Source organism: Platalea leucorodia (genome assembly GCF_965183815.1).
Source record: "Platalea leucorodia genome assembly, chromosome: 5".
Classification (NCBI taxonomy): domain Eukaryota; kingdom Metazoa; phylum Chordata; class Aves; order Pelecaniformes; family Threskiornithidae; genus Platalea; species Platalea leucorodia.
Window position 1 is genome coordinate 71144429 of NC_138827.1, and position 18494 is coordinate 71162922.

The 18494-nt window shown below is 40.8% G+C and overlaps 1 protein-coding gene across 2 annotated transcripts in view; it reads right to left on the reverse strand.

The window, feature by feature from the left end:
- The window catches only part of SATB2 (SATB homeobox 2), a gene marked incomplete at both ends in the record, with an annotated part of 131427 nt that overhangs the window by 56298 nt on the left and 56635 nt on the right, over positions 1-18494 (reverse strand). For both annotated transcript variants that reach the window (XM_082312212.1, XM_082312213.1), the window contains 3 exons: positions 9838-9940; positions 14762-14885; positions 17196-17322. In XM_082312212.1, the coding sequence (XP_082168338.1) occupies positions 9838-9940; positions 14762-14885; positions 17196-17322 (354 nt within the window). The remainder of the gene's footprint in view (positions 1-9837; positions 9941-14761; positions 14886-17195; positions 17323-18494) is intronic.

The window sequence follows — 18494 nt, forward strand, 5'->3', positions numbered from 1 at the left end:
ACTCAACTCCTCAAGACTCTTTCCTTCCCTAACACAGTGCCCATATCAGATTCCCTGTTGTTCTTTGGTAACTATGGATTGGTAGGGCTCTGCAGGGCTGAACAGGAGCAAGCCTGAGACAAACCCGAGTTGGAGACTGGCACTGCCCTGGGAGACAGGTCAGCTTGCCAGCAATGCTCTCAGAAAAAAGGGATACAGGAGCCACAAAGCTGCTGTGACACCAATGTTCTGCCTCAGATCTTCCTGAGACAGGGTTTTTCCATTTGCATGCTCCTTTTTTCATGTTGCTACCCCATTACAGTCTTTACCTTATCCTTCCCTTGTTTGCTATGGCTCCACTCAAACTAGGGATACATTTTCACTTCTTGTAGTCCTGTATGAACTGGCTGGTACTTGAATATATTGGAATATAGAGCAGTGAAGACAGAGCAGCAGGACCTTAAACTGGGAAAGAAGGGGCTCCACGGACATGTGCTGTCTGTGTTCAAGCACTGCTGATAACCTTCCTCTGCTAGCGATGCCTGTGCGAGTTAAACAAAAGCTGGTCCAGGAGGCTGTTACCCACCTCCATCTGTGGTGTGACCACAGCAAAAGACATGGCAGCGTTTCCCTTTTCTCTCTGCATCGCACTGGCTGGTACACGATTCTGCAGCTCTTTGCTTGAAGAGCTCTTTTAAACCAAGTACAACGGTACTGCCATATTTCAGAGACACGCACCCTTCTGAAGCCACGCACTAGGCAGGCAGATACAAGGTGTCTGGATGACAGGTACTGTGCTAAGCTCAGCAAGCAGCTCTCAGAGCACTCCAGGATAGCATCTGCCCTTCATTTTCCTATACCCCCCTACAACATGTCACTACCTCTACAAGACAGTCAGAAACCAACATAATCCCCAGAATGGGAGCAGCAAATTTCAGTCATATTTCAATGTTCCTTTCTCTTCTTATAATGATTACCACGTGTGTCAATGTATTTCAACTCCATACCGAGTCAGAAACTTCCTGGATACAGCACAAAAGGAATCCAGCGCACCCTTCCCCTTCCTCTTAACCTCTACCCCATCTTCCTTGCACAGTCAAGCAGCTGGCGCGGTCCACAGCACAATAGCTTGGGGTGGTCCGCATGCAACTTTCCATTTGAAATAAAACCAGCTCAAAAGATTTAAAATAAGATTTATTTCTCCACCTTCCCTTCCCCTCACCCTTTATTTTCACTGAGTTGTTAATAGGAACATTCTGACAAACAGCCTGTGGGGCATTTAGGGCTTATGAGCAGCACTGAATTGACTGACAGCACTGGAAACCAAATTCCTATGCACAATAACGGATGCGGCAGGGAGAGCAAGAGTGCAACACGTCGCCCCGCACTGCACGGCACAGAGGACCCGCCAGCACCCATGACCCAGCGAGTCCTGAACTTTTCAGTCCCACAGGCATACGGGCACTTTGCCCCAGAGTGGGAAGAGGCTGGTAAAGAAACGTTTTGTAATAAGTTACTAGCCGGCAGAATTGCCATGCTTCAATTGTGACGGGATGTCACCACCCAGGGCTGTTCTCCAGTGCTCCAGAATTTGCTTCTTTGTTTTATTTATTATTTAAAACCTGGTGATCAGAAAAGCCATTACCAGCAGTGGTCATGGCCAAGCAGGGAGAGCTCTGTGAACTCTAGTGTGCCCTGCACTCAGCTTGAGACAGAAAGGTTCCCACAATTTCTCCTGGCTTAGCACCATCCTACTCACTGGAGCAAGACCTGAACTTTGGAGCCATGCTTGGGGGACCAAGCGCTCTCCGGCACAGTACCACCCTCCGCCTCGGAGAGACAGGGCTGCTGTGTTACAACGGGAGGGTGCCCTCTTGCTTATGCTACATAATTATGAGCTACCACTTTGTAAATAACAGAACCACTCCAGAGCACAGGAGGTGCTTTTAAAGTGGTAATTCTGTATCTTTTCATCTATAATTAGAATAATTACTTATTTCTTTTAATCACAGCCCACTTAACCACTTCAGTGCAAAGGGCTGGTCTGAGGAGTCTCATTTTCATTCAACATCTAATCTTCGTATTTCCCCAAAGTCGTTCACTGACTTCATGCACTGGCTGATCTCTGCCTGGGCCATTTGTTCCTGCAGTCAGGACTGGAGAAAAAGCAGGTTGACTGGAGAGGCAGACTTGATAAGTTAAGATTTGTAACTTTTAAAACCTTTCTCTTCCTCTACTCCTGCAGGATACCAAATAACCTCAAAATAGCTGTAGAGGACATACAGAAATTGTCTGGCTGCTGGCTGTGGGTAGCAAAGGCCTTTATCCAAGCCTAATGGAAAACAGACAGGAAAGGCCATTGTCTGTTCTTGGTTGTGTTGCAAATCGTTCCGTTCCCACCAAAGCACCAATCGCTATTTTTGTATTTAGAAGAACCATCATTAAAAGTGGGCCTTTGATCAGCATCAGTTTCAGGTGAACTGAGCAGAGTGTACTAACATTGCTGACTCTCTCTGTGCAGCTGACCTTCTCCTCCCCTTGTCCTAAAGACTAGATCCAAGTCATCTCTTGGGACACAGAGATGCTAACATGTTTTCTGTCTGTTCTGCTTAAACATACTAAGTCATATTCTTCCCATGGGCTGTCCCTGGACTGCACTGCTTCCAAAGATGCTTGTCAGAAGAGAGTAATTTAACCCATGATCTTATGTTCAGATTATTTTTGGGTTACTGTACGGGTTCAAAAGGGCACATAGAAGTATGAACTCAGTTCTTCACAATCACGTTAACATCGTTTGTAGACAGGACATGCCAGATCCATCTGGCAGAGAAAAGCATTACGTTGAAGGTGCCTTAGTGACTACCTGGTCTAATGCATGAATATTGGTCAGGTGAAACGGAAAAGGAGAAGCAGGGCAAACATTACTCAGAACTGTCTGACAGAAACACAGAGTACTGGTTTAGATGGACTGATGTTCTCATCTGGTATAAAAATATCTCCCTTCCTGACAAACTACTGTGACAGAAGTCTGTCCTGCTATTTAAATAGTAACCTTTTGTGGGCACCTCAAGAAGTAGGTGCAAACCTCCTAGAATACCCAGTCAATTGTGCAATCCTTCCAGGAGATACGTATGCATCTCCTCCTGTCTCATAACAACAGAGATGGTGAAAGGAATGAGGCAGAAGACAAACATCATTAAGGCAGACATATAAACTCTTCAGATATTTTGAGTGAACAGAACTCAATTCTGCTCTCAGAGTTATGTATTCTATGAAATCCATGGGATCACAGCCAGCCACATTGCGGCTTTTGCACTAGGAAAGCTTATGCCTGTACCTAAGCTTCAGGTTTTCCTCCCGTTCCAGTCTAATATCCACCAATGCTTACTTTGTAAAAATTCCTTTCCTTTTGAGCTAACATGTCACTGTTTGGCAGCACAACAAAATTTTTGTAAATGTGAAGGAAAAGTCATTTTGAGGTTCTGCAGATTAAAAAAAAAGTGTTTGTTTTTTAGAAAATGAAGATGACCATTCTTTACTAAGAATTCAAAAGTGGCTGGACAGAAGTCCCAGCCTCAGCACACAACTGGTCCTCGCTGAGAAAAGCCCTGTACTTGGAACAGGAAATATTTTAAAACCATAAAGCTGAGTGACATTATTTGAGGAGGTTTAGTCAGCATCTCTTAATTAAAAAAGGTATAATGTCCCTGCATGGCAGGGACAAGACACGGGACAAGTGGCTAGGCAGTTTCTCTACAGAAAGGTTTCCAACCTTTATTGTAAAGGCGTACGTTCCCTAAAGCAGCAACGGCTGCAGCTCCAGCCACACGCGCGTGCAAGAGAGAGCATTCAGCTAACCGCACATATCCTTCTGCCACAACACATGTACTATGAAGAGTGAGAGCCATTATTCCAAAACAGCCAGAAGACATGAAAGACATTCTGCGAAGTTGAAATTCATGTATGCATTTACTTTAGATAAAAGTTATGCTTAAGTAAAAACCCAAAAAACCCAAAGGGGCTGTTTTAATTCTCTTTACAGAGAGGAATAGCCAAGAGGGCCACAACTCATAAAGCCCCTGGAACGCACTGCAGTGGGTAAATTGTTTCTTAACAATACACACGCACGAATCCCCCAAGCTGGTACTTAGCATCAGGGACAATGCTGAAATACAAAATGCTAATGTGGGCATGGAAAACAGCAGTCAAGGGGTCTATAACTCTTGCTGAATCTTGACAACTTTAAACTTATATTTAAAGAGAGATGCCACTTTTTCCTCATGACCAACGCGAACTGATGAACCGCGCTCCTCATAAAACAGCACAGCAGTCCACAGACTAAGAAGATGTCTCTGAGTCAGAGATGATCTTCAGGTCATGTATGTCACCTAGATGCTGAAAAGCTCGCCTGTGAATGATGTTATTTTCTTTCCCTTTTCCTTAAGAAAGTGAGGAAAGTCCTATTTTTAGTGAAATAAATACACAGTCAGGAGTGTAAAAGTAAGCAAAGGAAAAATTATAGTAACGTCAAGAGCCACAGAGCTGACCTGAATGACCCTAACTGGTTTAGTGCCAGAGCCACAACTAATATCCAAACAAGACATGAAATGATCTCTTCTTAAAAAACTTAACATTTCTGCCTCAATCTGTTAGTTAAAAAGGCGAAAGGTCAAGATCTATATATGCATATATATATATATATACACACACACATATATATACCCCCCTCTATTTACATAGATACATATACACACGCATGTATCGATAAATAGGGTATTTTTAAAAGCCAAAAACACTGCTTGGGAAAGATCTGGTGTGCCTTTTCATGAGGCCTCCACAACATCTGCTTCAGAGGAACAATTAAAAACCATTCCTCAAAGCACGTAATGACAATTTTCCCCAGACTCGCACTGGCATTATCACCGTGCTGCAATCCTAGGTTCCTTCAGCCTGGAAATAACAAAGCTGGAAGCCCTTCTGAATCCTGTTTCTAACCTTTCTCAACCTACAACAGCCTCTAGAACCCATTATAAGAAAAACAGATTGCTCTGTCTATCCATTATGGGAAGTAAGCAAACATACTTTCAAGAATAAAAAAGCACACAAACAACAAATCAGTAATATTGGAAAAATCAAAGAGCAGCCAAAGCAGATTCTCAATTTAAGGAAGCTATGAAAGCTTTTTCTTACATTCCTGAGCTTTTGAAATAGAAATAACTGAGCCCTCCTCCTTTAAACTGAAAAGCATCATCATTTCACAAAAACTTTGATACAGCCACAGTCTCAAAACTCACATCCACAGAAAGCTATATTTTGACAGCCACTGATGGCAGGAGCAAAGATGAAATGTTCTTAATACGCAGACAAAGAAAATATGTCTTTTTATTTTTAAGTTCACAATGTATTTATTTCTCCCCTCTGCCTTCCTAACTTCCTCCCACCAAGCTAAGTTGTGTCATCAGGCAAAAAGAAAAAATTCACACCAGTTAAGAGTTTCAGTTGTGAAAGAAATCTGATACAGTGATAGTCCTCCTGATAAAAATAGAAAGCATGACACTTGGAAGTGAAATATCTATTGAGAAATAGAGCTAAAAAATATTCTAAATGCTACGAACCCAAAACACTGGGCAATGAGTAGGTAAATGGTACAAGTTTGATCTCTTAACAATGATCTGAGTCACATGGCAAAGTTCTGCAATACTTCTCTCCATACATACATACATATATATATGTATATAGTTACTTACAAAGTGTTATTTTTATTTGTGTATCTATTTGTTAAACAAATTAACAATTATTCAAACCCTGAATTTCAACAATGTTGAATACCTCCTCCCAGCTTCATCAAGTTCAGCACCTAGAGAAACCAGACAAGCGGTTCTCAGATTGAGAGGAGTAACCCTGTGGGACTGGGCGGGAGAAAGACAGTTTGAGAACCACTGGACTAAGCCACTGCTGTATAATTGTCATCAATTAATATGTAACCTTTACGAAAAAGGGGGAACTCTGATTCTTCATTCAAGTAGGTTTAAACGCAATTAAACCCTGTCATGTATGCACAACTGTGTACTAAAACGCCTTGCATCCCTCAGAAAGAATAAAAATAAAAAAGTAAATAAAAAGAATTTAAAAAAGGCTTCACGTAGTAATATTAAATTCATTCACGGTGCATATTCTGAACAAAATTACAATACAAACTAGATAGCTTAATTACCACCGCAAATGATTACAGACGTCCACGGGAGGAAGGGAAAGTTCACAGAAGAACTGTAAGCTTTTTGTTTCCCAGCTACTGTGCGTTTTCCATTAGAACTGCGTTAATATAAGCTCTCCTTCAAATATATACGTGTATCCCAAGGAGACTGGGAAGAGTGGACACCCTATTATAAACTCAGTCGTGTCCTCGCACGTATCCCAAGTGGTAGGCTCAGAGCCAGGAGGAGACAAAAAGCCTCCATCCTCACACCAGTCAATTCCTGAATCTGTCTATATAATAACTCTCGTGCCGCTGAGTAAACTGTGAATGTCTTAAAACCTTAAGAGGCTGGGGTGGGAGAAAAAATTCAAGCAGAATTTTATTCTAGCATCGTCTTGACACAAGACAAAATTACCATGCTGAGCTGAACTAACTGAAAACTTTTTTTAAATTACAAGCGTAAATAATTTAGCTGTCTTTTCGGAGAGTTCAACAGAATGCACACTGAGAATGTTTACTTGAGATTTGATACAATTCCATTTGTGTACAGCTTTTACATCTGTTGCTAATGATATCGAATTATTGATTGTTCACTTTCTTATATTTATTTAAACATTAACTATATACTCGGCAACCTGATGCTTTTCTTTTCTTTTTTTTTTCCCAGAGAACTTTTTATTTTTGCCTGGCTTCAGTTGTAATTACTTTGATCTTCCAGAGTGTATAATTATTTTACTGTTTATTTATTTCTATGAGAAAGGAAAAAAGTTTGACCTAGGAGATCTATATGTGGCAATTTGTAACAGAATCACATAGCTTATGTTTAGGAAATCATGGTTTTGATTAAGAAGCAACCATTTAGTTCCCACTGTTTTATTAAAACAGACATTAGCAGATAATAGGAAACACATTTAACACTGTAGGCTGCATTTAGTTTGCAACGTCAATAAAGTTATTTTGAAGCCCCTTCCTATTTTGCGTTTACCACAGCTCATGTGAATTGTTTTTTTGCTTTTACTTTCTAATAACCGTCTCTAGAGTTACACATGGATATGAGTGCTGGTCCCAAAGACTCCAGATTATAGTTTTAACCAATCTATCCAGATTAAAACCCGAAAAATGAATTGCTGCATCATCCATCCACCTTCATGGAAAACCTAAGTCCTTTTTTTTAATTATTATTAAAGGAGTACGTGATGACTGAAGCATATAACTCAAGTCACTGATCTTGCATACTAACTGCGCTGTCCTGTAGGAATATCTGGCTACAGAAAAGAAACAAAATGTCATGAAAGCAGAGATGATGAGAAATTGAAACCACCCAAAGAAGGGCAGAAGTCTTCTGTTTCCAGGGGGTTTAGATTACTGCCCTGAAGTTGCATGGCTGTTTATTCTCTATGCACCGCTGTACCTGCCATAGACTCTTTGTTTTCTCTCCCACTCATATGGTTGATGAATCAACACTACTTGAACTGCTTTATAGCAGCTTGTGTTTACTTCACACATACCTTAACCTTCCTTTTTCTCCTCCTACTAACACACACATACACTTCCAAACAGCAACGACTGGCTGTGTCTCTTTGAATAGCACAGATACAGAGTTATCTGGCAAACTCTTCAGGTTTGGATCCTTGACCTCTTGATTGAGGTCTCATTCTGCTTTTATTGCACTAAACAATTTAACTGTGCACTTACTAAGTAAAAAAAGTAAGAGCTTAAAGAATTCAATGCTCTAAGAATGGAAGAAAGTGGAAGACAGCAGTGTGCTAGAAACACTCAGAAGCTGTAGTGGCATCTCTACAGTTAAGAACACTACAGTTAAGGGCTTCCAGTGCCTCTGCAACTGGCACCCTTGCCCAGTTTGGAAAAAAGAAGGAAAAAAAAAAAAAAAGCCCGTTTCTGTTCACCTAGAACGGCAAGTAAAAGCGAATGGTGATGACCTTGAAGCTGTTTGATTCCTTTGATTGTTTTTTAACCAAGAGGATATGTTAGAGCACTTTGAATAAAATGCTTTTATTAAGAGACACCATTTAAAAAAACACTTCTGAGTGACACAATGGCAATTTAAAGAGAGAAGAAACTATCCAGTTTATTTGGCACGAGGGTAACCATGTACTAAAATGTCCAATCAACATTTTTACTTCAAGCCTAAATCAGTTTTGTAGGTGAAAAGCAACACCTCCATTTCCTCATCTGCATTGCTACCCCACTTCTGTCTGAACAATCTTCCTTCTAGACACAAATAATTTTACCATAAAACATTCTTCTTTTTTTTTTCCCCTAGTGCAAATCTAATCACTGCACAGCCCAGGCCTGACTGTCTTACAGGTATGCTCTGCATAAGCCAGACATGCAGAGGAAAACCAGATGCCTCACAACTTGTTCTGATATTTTATGCAATTTTGTTTCATGTGTTCCTAACTTAAGCAGCAGACTCTTTATGGTATTATTATGCAGATTTCTAGTCTGTCCTATGGAAACTAAACAAGCAACCTTTCATAGCTCATGTATGCCAGTCTTTTAAGAGAAGAAGACAGCAGGGTCTTTTTGAAAGATCCTAATCTTCATGCGACTACAAATAAAATGGCTTCTCAAGAAGGACAGGACATTACCCTATTTCTGTATAATGCCTGTGAATCCTGTTATGATTTTCCTGGCCGCTGAAAGGATCACAGACAGAAACAACAAAAATAGCCTATGTCTTCTTTCAGACAATGAATCTTCCCTTCAGCGGTAACAGAGAGAAAAACTATGACAAAACCTATCACGGGGTAAAGCTAATCTCCAAGGCTGAGGGACATTTGGGGAGAGAGGAGCCAGTTGGTATTGTGGAAAAGCTTTTGACTATCCCCAAACTCCTGCTCAAAACACGTGTGTTTTACAGCAAAAAACCTACCAAAACAAATGGTCCAGTACACATGCAAGTCCCTTCCCAAAGGAAAGGATGAATAAAAGAACAAACTACACATGACGAATGCTTGTCACACCACTTTGTGTACTATTAGAAGATGATCAGACATTTCAGTGGTGAGAGTGGGATAAACTTACATAATATAATTTTACTGCCTGAGGCATTCACTGCTAACCAATACAATTTTGTTCTAGAAAAAATACAAACAATGGGCTATTTTCATCTTAACTTCACTGGGTGCAGCACCTTGTTATTTAGCAACATCTCCTAACAATCAGGTATTAAATGCACCACTGGTATCCAGATTCCACACAATAAAACATGGCAGGAATGCCAGTACACTTAGTAGTATCAAAAACAGAGAGCAAGGGCACATGTAACTTAGAAAGACAGTTTTTTAGCTTTCATGAATAAATGCAACTAAGGTAATTTACATAGAAATTTAGCTTTTAAATCCAGAGCTACTAGAACTTTTTTTTTCCCAAAACGTTTTAGCTTAATTCAAAACACAGTTGATCTTTCAGCACAACTAAATGGGATATTTTAAGCATGTTTTAAGTGGCCTGTGTTTTCACGCCAGCCTTGTTTGTAAAGTATCAGATTTAATTTCCAATGTGCTGTGCCTGTGCCCTCTTTGTAGACAAATTCACTAATATTATTATAGCTTATTATCACCTTTACTTAAAGCAAATAATCTCAAACTGTCAGCAGAAGTTCAAGAACTTGGAAAGTCACAAAAAAATCAATTTACCTTTAATCTTCTTGTACTTTTTGTACCATCTCCCAAACTCCTGGCACTTGGTTGCTGACACATTGGCATAGTATGTGCTATTTACAATGGATGAAATCATACTCTGCAAGTACAGAAAGAAAGACAAAAAGTGTTTTAAAATATCTTGCACAATTAGAAATCTCTTCCAGGGAAAGTGAATGACATGTGAGTGCACAATGATCATCCATTTGTGACTTTAAAACCAAAAGAAGTGTCCGATGAGTACACAAAATTGGTTTTATTCTCCATTCTATATTCCCAGCCATAATTAAAATTAGAAAATAATAATTATTATTTTGCATAATAATGCAAAAAAGATTCCTTTCAAACCTAGACTGAGACCTGCAGCTCAGGCCAGGGGGGCAGTTCTACTTTACTTTGTACTTGTGATACTACAATATCTGAACTTTAGTTGCATGACAACAGGCGGTGCCATACTGGGGAACACATGCTCGCTGCACCCGGGTGAGAACAAGCAGGATTTCGGAACCAGATCCTAAAGGTAAGATTAGATGCTCCAGCATGCATAATCCAAATAATGCTTTTCAGATGTCTCTGTTCTGCTTCCAAATGCAGCCAGACCACACAGCCAAGAATCGGAGAACATCCGTGCTACTCACTGCAGAACAACAGTTAGGCAAATAAGTTAAATTAATATAATTTATAGAAACGTGTGATTAGCCCTTGTGTGAAAAATCACCCAAAAGAGAAATTAACAGTGTCATTCCGAGCAAAGGGAACTATGCATACTACAACACAGAACAGCCAAAAACCACAAAAAAAGCTCAACAAAACTGAAATATCACTTGCTTAACCACCACCCCTCTCTACTCTTTGCGAATTCCCTCTAAGCGACTCAGTACAAGCCAACTGAAGCAGAGAGGAACAGAGTTGTTTTGCAGCATCTGATACCCATAAAAATGTTACTTTATATCTGGGATGCCTCTGCCTATAGGGTGGGAAACAGCCTGGTTACTGGTAGTTCTTCCTTTCTATTTTTTTCCCCTCCCTTCACCCCTTCTACAGAGGAAGCATCATTTTAACATCAACATTTTACTTTCCTTTTCCCCTCCCTGAACTCTTTCAGGGTCAGATCATTCCCAGCATGTGTAAATTTCCAGCAAGGACATGCAATCTAAGACCACTAACACATGGGAGCCAATGCACCTTCTCCAGAAATCACATTTTCCTTATGCCCTCCTTCCTCACTTACGTCAAAGCTCAGAAAAAGCCCTGGCACATTGTATGACCTCTCTGCACGGAGGTGAGAGAGCGAGGATGATCTCACAGCTCAAACAAGCTATTTACCATAGGTTCCTGGTAAGTTCGTGCAGGCTCTTGTGCAAAATGGGATCCTGGCTGTCCCTGGAAAGCTCAAAGCTTACACATTGGCTTACCCAGTTTTAACAATGCTTTAAAACCAAAAACATCCCCTCCCTCTTCCAGATTTATCAAGCCTTCTACCCAATTCACTGCAATATCACAGGACTCCAGCTGTTCCTGAACTCTTGAGTTTTGGGGACTCAAAAAATGTGAGCAAAACTGAGAGACTTAAGATAACCGGGTGGTGCAGATTAGTTTCAGTTTTCAACAGGTGACTTCACTTTCAGTAAAGAGGCTCCTCTGCCTTTTCACTTTAACTTTTCCACTCAAAGGCTGCTACGGTGCACTGCAGCAGAGTCTAAAGGCTATGAAGTAAGAGCCTTTTTAAGTGGCAGCTTCAATCTCTAAAACTGAGGTTCAATTTTCTAATTAAAATCAATATTTTTGAGACATAAACCTAGCATTGTGGCAGTCAGCAGCAATTCCCTCCCCATAAATCCTCCCTTGCTCCAAGTCATTTTAACAAGCAATAGTATTCTGAAAGCCTGACATGGACATAGCCTCTGCTAAGGAAGGATTTTGAACAAAGTTGAGTTAACTTGTTTATTTTTAGAGTCACTTTACTTAAATTTCCAGTCACTAAGGAAGGGTGGGGAAATTGTTTAGCTCTGTCTACATAACAATTTGTTTTTTCCCCCTTTCTCCCCGCCCCAATCCTCTCGTTCTACAATAAATCGACATTATTGAAATTGTAAGGCTATTAAATATCACAAAATATATTAACCCATTAACCTTTATTTGAGAAAGCAAAGCTTAAACTAAATAGTAAAATCAAATAGTAAATCAACCATTGGTGAAAAATCCCAGGACACATTCTCTTCAACTGCTTGACAGTAAAGCAGGGGAAGGAACCATAACAACTTTCAAACTACATATCCTTAGTATTAAACGGAAAGGAATCCTAGGTGTATTTCTGCTAGGAATCTTGATAAGTCTGTAGAAAGGAAATATCCACTCAGAAGAGAGAGGCAAAAAAAATTTGACTAATTGCAAATTTCTGAATATTGCATATTATTCCTGGGAAAATCCTTAAAGAAGGAACAGATTATATGAAGTAGCAGATATTTTTGGTATGTGTGTGGCTATGACAGCCACGCGGAATGAAAACTACTTAGACCAGGAGCTAAGAAATAGCGACACACAAAGAAAATCCAGTGCAGTAAGTGCAAGGAGAAAAATATGGGACGTGCTCACATCCCAAGAAATCTTGCTCCAGCAAAGAGAGAAAACTCATGGTCAGTGCTAAAATGAGTTATACAATATACAGGAAAGACAAAGGTCTCTATGCAAAGATGGAAATGCTGAAATAATTGGATTTCTTTCTGCCACGCACACTCCCCCCACCTACCCTCCTTCCCCCCCGCTTGGTTAACTGGGATTTATTTGTTTGAAAAGGAGCTGTATGCTAAGGGTAGCTAAGCTGCAGCCACATAATACACCTAGCAGAAAAAAACAGAACAATTTTAAATCAAAGTGAATGATTACATTTCCCATTAGCGGCAATCAGAATCCCCATCTGGGCTGCATGGAAGGCTTGGGCACTGAGAACCAGAGACGGAGCACTGTCGCTGGCGGGAGCGAGAGCTCCTCACGCTGCCCCTCTCCACTTCTGTACTTGAGGCACTGTGAACGCATTAATACACAGCAGCATTTACTCTGCAGTTTGACTCCTAAGAGACCACTCTGCAATTTGCTGCTGTCAATAATATATTAACCACAAGGGGGTTGTAATGACATTTCACATTTGGCACGATATTTTTTTAAAACTGATTTGGGAGAAGGAATTGTATTAGAGGCATATTCAGATGATGGTAATAGACAGCTCCTATACAACCTTCCATTGTATGTTTTGCATTTTGTGAGCCAAAACAAAAGAGACTGCAACTTTTTATGGCAGTATCAACAATAATAATACAAGCTGCATTCTTGCAGTCCCAGTTCAAGGGTTAGTCACTACTCAAGGTCACTGACACCTGTGCTTAAAAGTAAGGAAGCTCAATTTTCTACAAAAGGATCTCCTTTTAGCTTTGTCCACTAAATAAATACTGGGGCAAAAATTTTTGCTGCTACAGACCTGCCATCAGTAATTTTGTAAATATATTTCAGACTGAGGCTATAGAAAGAGTAAACCAACTGCAGCATTTCCACCTGGTAGGCTTTGAAACTGAAGTGGGAGGAAAAAGACCCAGACAACAAATGAATTCTGCATATGAAATGATGCATAGTTTAGTTATACTGGATACTGAAGAAGACTGGGCAGAGACAACCATATGCTGCAATCATCATTAGCTGACCAGATTCCACAGATAATTCTATTTAAAGAAATTACACTTAAACTGTGTGAAAAGAAAAATACTTCCGTATTCAACGCACTTACGGTCTGTGCACATCCAGAGTCACTGCTACTCCTTTAGTAAATAAGGCAAGTTACATGGCTTTTCCTTACACAGCCTTTCCATTCCTGTTAGATCTGCAGATCCAACATGGCTAAGGAAGATGAGAAACGTGATTCCTACCAATTGCAAAGACCTAAATTCTGCTCTGTATCTCACCTCTGTGCTATCCCTGGAGTTGTAATCATAACACAGTGAGGCAAATTTGTGCTGGTTATACACAGAAAGAATTATCTTGGTTCACGGAGGCTTTGGATCGTGAATTGCAGGATGAGCATACAGTGCAATGCAAGACAGCCAACCACAGAAGAAAAAATGTTGGATACGGGCTAGCAAAGCAATGGATTTTTAGCAAGCAGGGGTTACTGATGTTTTGACTTTTTAAAGATACAATAGACAGACTAACCTATGAGTCTAACAAAGTTTTTAGAAGGCAATGTATTTTTCACTCCTAGCAAAGTTACTCGGTCTGGGTGCTGAAGTGTTTTTCTGTTTTTTCTGAGAGGCTAGGAGGACTCAGTCATGAAAATTTTATGAATCTCTTGTTATGACAATCTGAAGTAAAAATAGAACTCATGATATCTATAGGAACCTGTGTCTTAGTGTCTTAGACATGACATCACTGCCGTTTATAAAGCAGTCATGGAGAATGAGACTGAGTTTTTGTTCTTTTTTTAACATAATTACATATACATTTTTTGTTGCTCTTCCTAGAAATTGGGGCACAACTGTTAAACCAGCATACTTTTATCATAGTTGGAGGCTGATGAGAGCTACCTACGGGTTAGTGGGGGAGACAGGCCTCTGCTAGTGGGAAGAAGCAACTCAAATCTTGCATTTGAGGATCATTAATCCTATTGCAAAAGGTTCAGAATGAAGAATTTACATATCTTTCAACAGCAGGATAAAAATCAAACAATTCATTCGTAATTTCCACCTAGCAACCCACTAAGAAAACACGGTATAAAGATACTCTTTTTCATATTAATTAGAATTCCTCCTTTCTAAAGAAAACAAGAAATTGATTTGATATTTATGGAATTGTTTAGTCTAAGCCCTTTATTGAACAAATACAAACTTTAGATCTTGTAAATCTGGCTTTCCCTAAGCCTGTTAAAAACACTGACCTGTGAGAGAGGGCATTCTTTGGCTAATGTGCTCTGATTCATCTCTTTGAGCAGTTCCTTTAAGGCATTGCGAACTGTGGCGTGGTTCCACTGCTCTGCTGGCAAGTCTTCCAACTTTGAACAACTGTTAAAACAGAAAGCAAAAAGTAGATAGAATCATCACCTTCATAGATGCTTACTCTTTGTGTGCAAGTGCTGTAGACCTTTAAGCAGTGAGCACAACCGTGGAGTTTCCTGCTTAGCCAGCCCATCAAGGTGTTTCTCCCCTCTTTCCCCTCCCCACCAAGCCCAACTCCCAGAAGATGTGTAGTTTAAGTAAAAGAATGACAGCACATGGCAGGAATAGCAGCTAATCCTACTATGATATTATACGTGTGCCTAACCATTCCCTCTGGGGCCTGGCGAAGAGCAAAGAAACTGTGTAAAGCAAGCCCCAGAAATGGCTGGATAAAGCCATCCTCTCCAGACAGACAAAGATACTCCTGCTGGGACAGAAGATGCCACACTGCCACCAACAAAATCACTAAACAGTAAGGGCCCACATTGTGTGGGGGCCTGGCGAAGAGCAAAGAAACTGTGTAAAGCAAGCCCCAGAAATGGCTGGATAAAGCCATCCTCTCCAGACAGACAAAGATACTCCTGCTGGGACAGAAGATGCCACACTGCCACCAACAAAATCACTAAACAGTAAGGGCCCACATTGTGTGGAGGCAAGGCTTTGAACAGTGAATCTGAAAAATTAATTTTATACCGGTTCTTATACTGCCCTCATTGCTGAAGTATCTGAGAGCTTTTCAGAAACACATTAAGCCATATGCCCAACATCTGTCACATGTAGTTCATTCTCACTTTCATTCTACAAGAACTGCATATGTAGTGAAGCTTTTGTCTTCATGTGACTTGTGCCTCTTTTAATTTAACAAGCTTATGGTCTGTGTCTACATACATGGGGACAGGCCCGAGAAGCACATCAAAAAGTTGGGAGAAGCTTGTCATTGCCATTCATGCCTGAGAAACTTAATGCATGCTCTCCAGTCAGCCTCTGAGGTGGTTCTGCCTTCTGCCTATACAGCCTGGCTTTACCCTCAGAGCTGAAAGTTCTGTTGTGCTTGAGGAGTTCAAGTAGTCAATGACCATCTTTATCTCAAAGTCACGGGCTATCTTTTGTTTACATGGCATCCAGGCATTCAAGCACTTTGAAGATAAAGAATGAGACCTTGATCTTGGGTTGATACCCTCTGGTAATACAGACGTGACAGGAGGCTAGATGGACTCCTGGTAGCTCACACTTCTGAGGAGATGAGTTACTGCACTCCAGTTTTATAGCAGCTACAGACTCTAGATGCTCTTTTACAACTATGCTGCGGAGATGCAGTCTAGCTCAGAAATGGTAACAGTATATAAAACCAAGGAAATGCCTGTTAGCAGGAATTGGAAACCCCAAGCCCCATCAGAGATGTAACAGGAAAGAAATATTGCTGTTTGAGAGGTTAACGTCAGTGAGGCACCAACTACTTCCAAATTCCAAACTGAACTGAACAGTTGGAGGGTATGTACCTGCCATCAAAGGGGACAGACACATGTCCCAATGGACCCCTCTTCTGTTCAAGTCGAGCTTCAAAGAACTGTGGGCAAATTATTCCAGGCTAAGTTATTTTTGCCCCTTTCCTCTGACATGTCCTGGCCACAGAGCTACAGCACACTACGCAATGTAGGCTTACCAGCAGGTCTAGAGTATGCCATGCGCTGCCAGGGACCTGCCACAACTCCTTACGTAGACATCAGTAACTATTTGAGGACTCTTTTGAAGGCCAATAGAGAGAAAGGGGGAGAAAAAGTGGGAGAGGGGGAAGGGAGGGCAAGTAAGTGTAAAAGTGTCAGGAACTTTTGCTTTCCTAATCAGAACTAGCATTCAGGTAAGGAAAATATTTTCCAAATGCCAAATGGAGCTGCAGCAACACATCCCTTCCTCATCTTCTCGCCTTTTCACTGGGAAGACCACTGGAGAAAAAAGAAAAGTCAACAAGCTCCCCTCCTCCCCATCTCAGCAACTGACAGTGGAAGACCTGAATTCTCACAATGCAGCCCCAGGAAAAAGGCAGTGAGTTTATTTTTTTGATACAGTAAGGCCTCGAGAATCCATTAAATTAGGGTTTGTGGAAAGGTCTGCCTTTGAAGGCCCCATATCTTTAGTTGATTGAGTTTCTGCCCCTTCCCTCTCTGCTACCATATTGCTACTTCAGAAAACATACAAAATCAGTTGGAACATGCTTCAAAAAGCTGCCAGGTGACCCACCCTTCTCTTCATTTTTCTTTTCATTTCATCAAAAAAACAGAAAATAATGAAGACAGGATGTGCTAATCTCTGTAGTAACGCTGTAATCGACAGAGCAGCACAGAGAATAGAGAAGGACAGATGTTCAGAAACACCCACCTTTGTAATTGGATTTTCAATGTCACAACATGATAGACATCTTGTAGCATGTCGGCTACTGTCGCATCTGGTGCATCAGTCACGTAACTGAGAGGGAGGGGATTCCACCTCCCAAGCTTGATTATTCCTGAAAAGAAAACAAAAAATTCATACTTCATATTTTATCAGCCATTTACTAAACCCTTTGATAAGCTTGTTTGCTCACGAGATTCAAGATCTGCCTTGAGGTTTATTGCAGTCTTGCTCAAAAAGATGTGTTGTACTTGATTCCTGAAGCAGACAATGGGGAAGAGTAGGAATAGATTTTAAATTCTTAGCAGAGAGTTGCTGACATGTTCCTGGCTCTTAAATCACTTCAAGGAAGCACAGGAGGCTTCCACATCTTTCATCATCCCACTAAAGCATAGTTCTCGGAGTTAGAACAAGCTTTAAATACTCTATAGTCCTGATTTTGCAGTCTACAAAACCCTTCAGTAAATAAATGCATTGGTTTTGACTTCAACGGGAAAATTCCTATGTGTGGGCTTTCAGCACACAGTTACAATCTAAGCATGGTACGATTCCCAGTGCGGATGCATGGCACTGGCAATCCACAAAGCAGGAAGAGTTCACTCCCAGCTACAAGTTGCACTTTGCAGATGGTTGCTTTTCTTTGCGAAAAAAAACAACTGCAAGCTGCTGACCACAGATCCAAAATAGCATTTTGGGGGCGGGGGAAATGCTGTAAGTCCTATTTCTACTTCTGTTCATTCTTTAATAGAGATCATCACCTCTTCTGGATGAGCTTGTCACAAAGACTGTAAACTTGCATGGTAAACCATTTGGTGCAGAGGTATTATTTCTGTTTAGACAATTGCAGAGGGCCCACCCACGCCAAAAACAATGACTAATACCCAGGAATGACTTCCAGGAAGACACCAAACAAAGCAAGCCACAGTGCCATCTTAAATGAGAGCAAAGCAGTTCAGCCTTGTTCCGCACTATTGCAACTACTGCTTTTATTCCCTCCTCTACCATGTTCCCATTGCCCTACTGTTCTGCTCACATAACTTTTCTCAGCGCAGCCCTACAAGACACCAATCATCTTTTCTCCCATTTAAACTGATGCCTTTCGAGGTCTGCTTATATACTTTTTCGAAAAGACCACCCGTAAACTCTACTGCCAGAAATACACTAATAGACAAGAAAACTGCTTCCTTAACAGGAGCTCCAAGAACCCTCTTTGGGTAGCTGGAAGGATGCCGTGATGCCAAGAAACTTCAACTCTCTCCTCACTTTCTACTCCCAGTTCTTCACCAG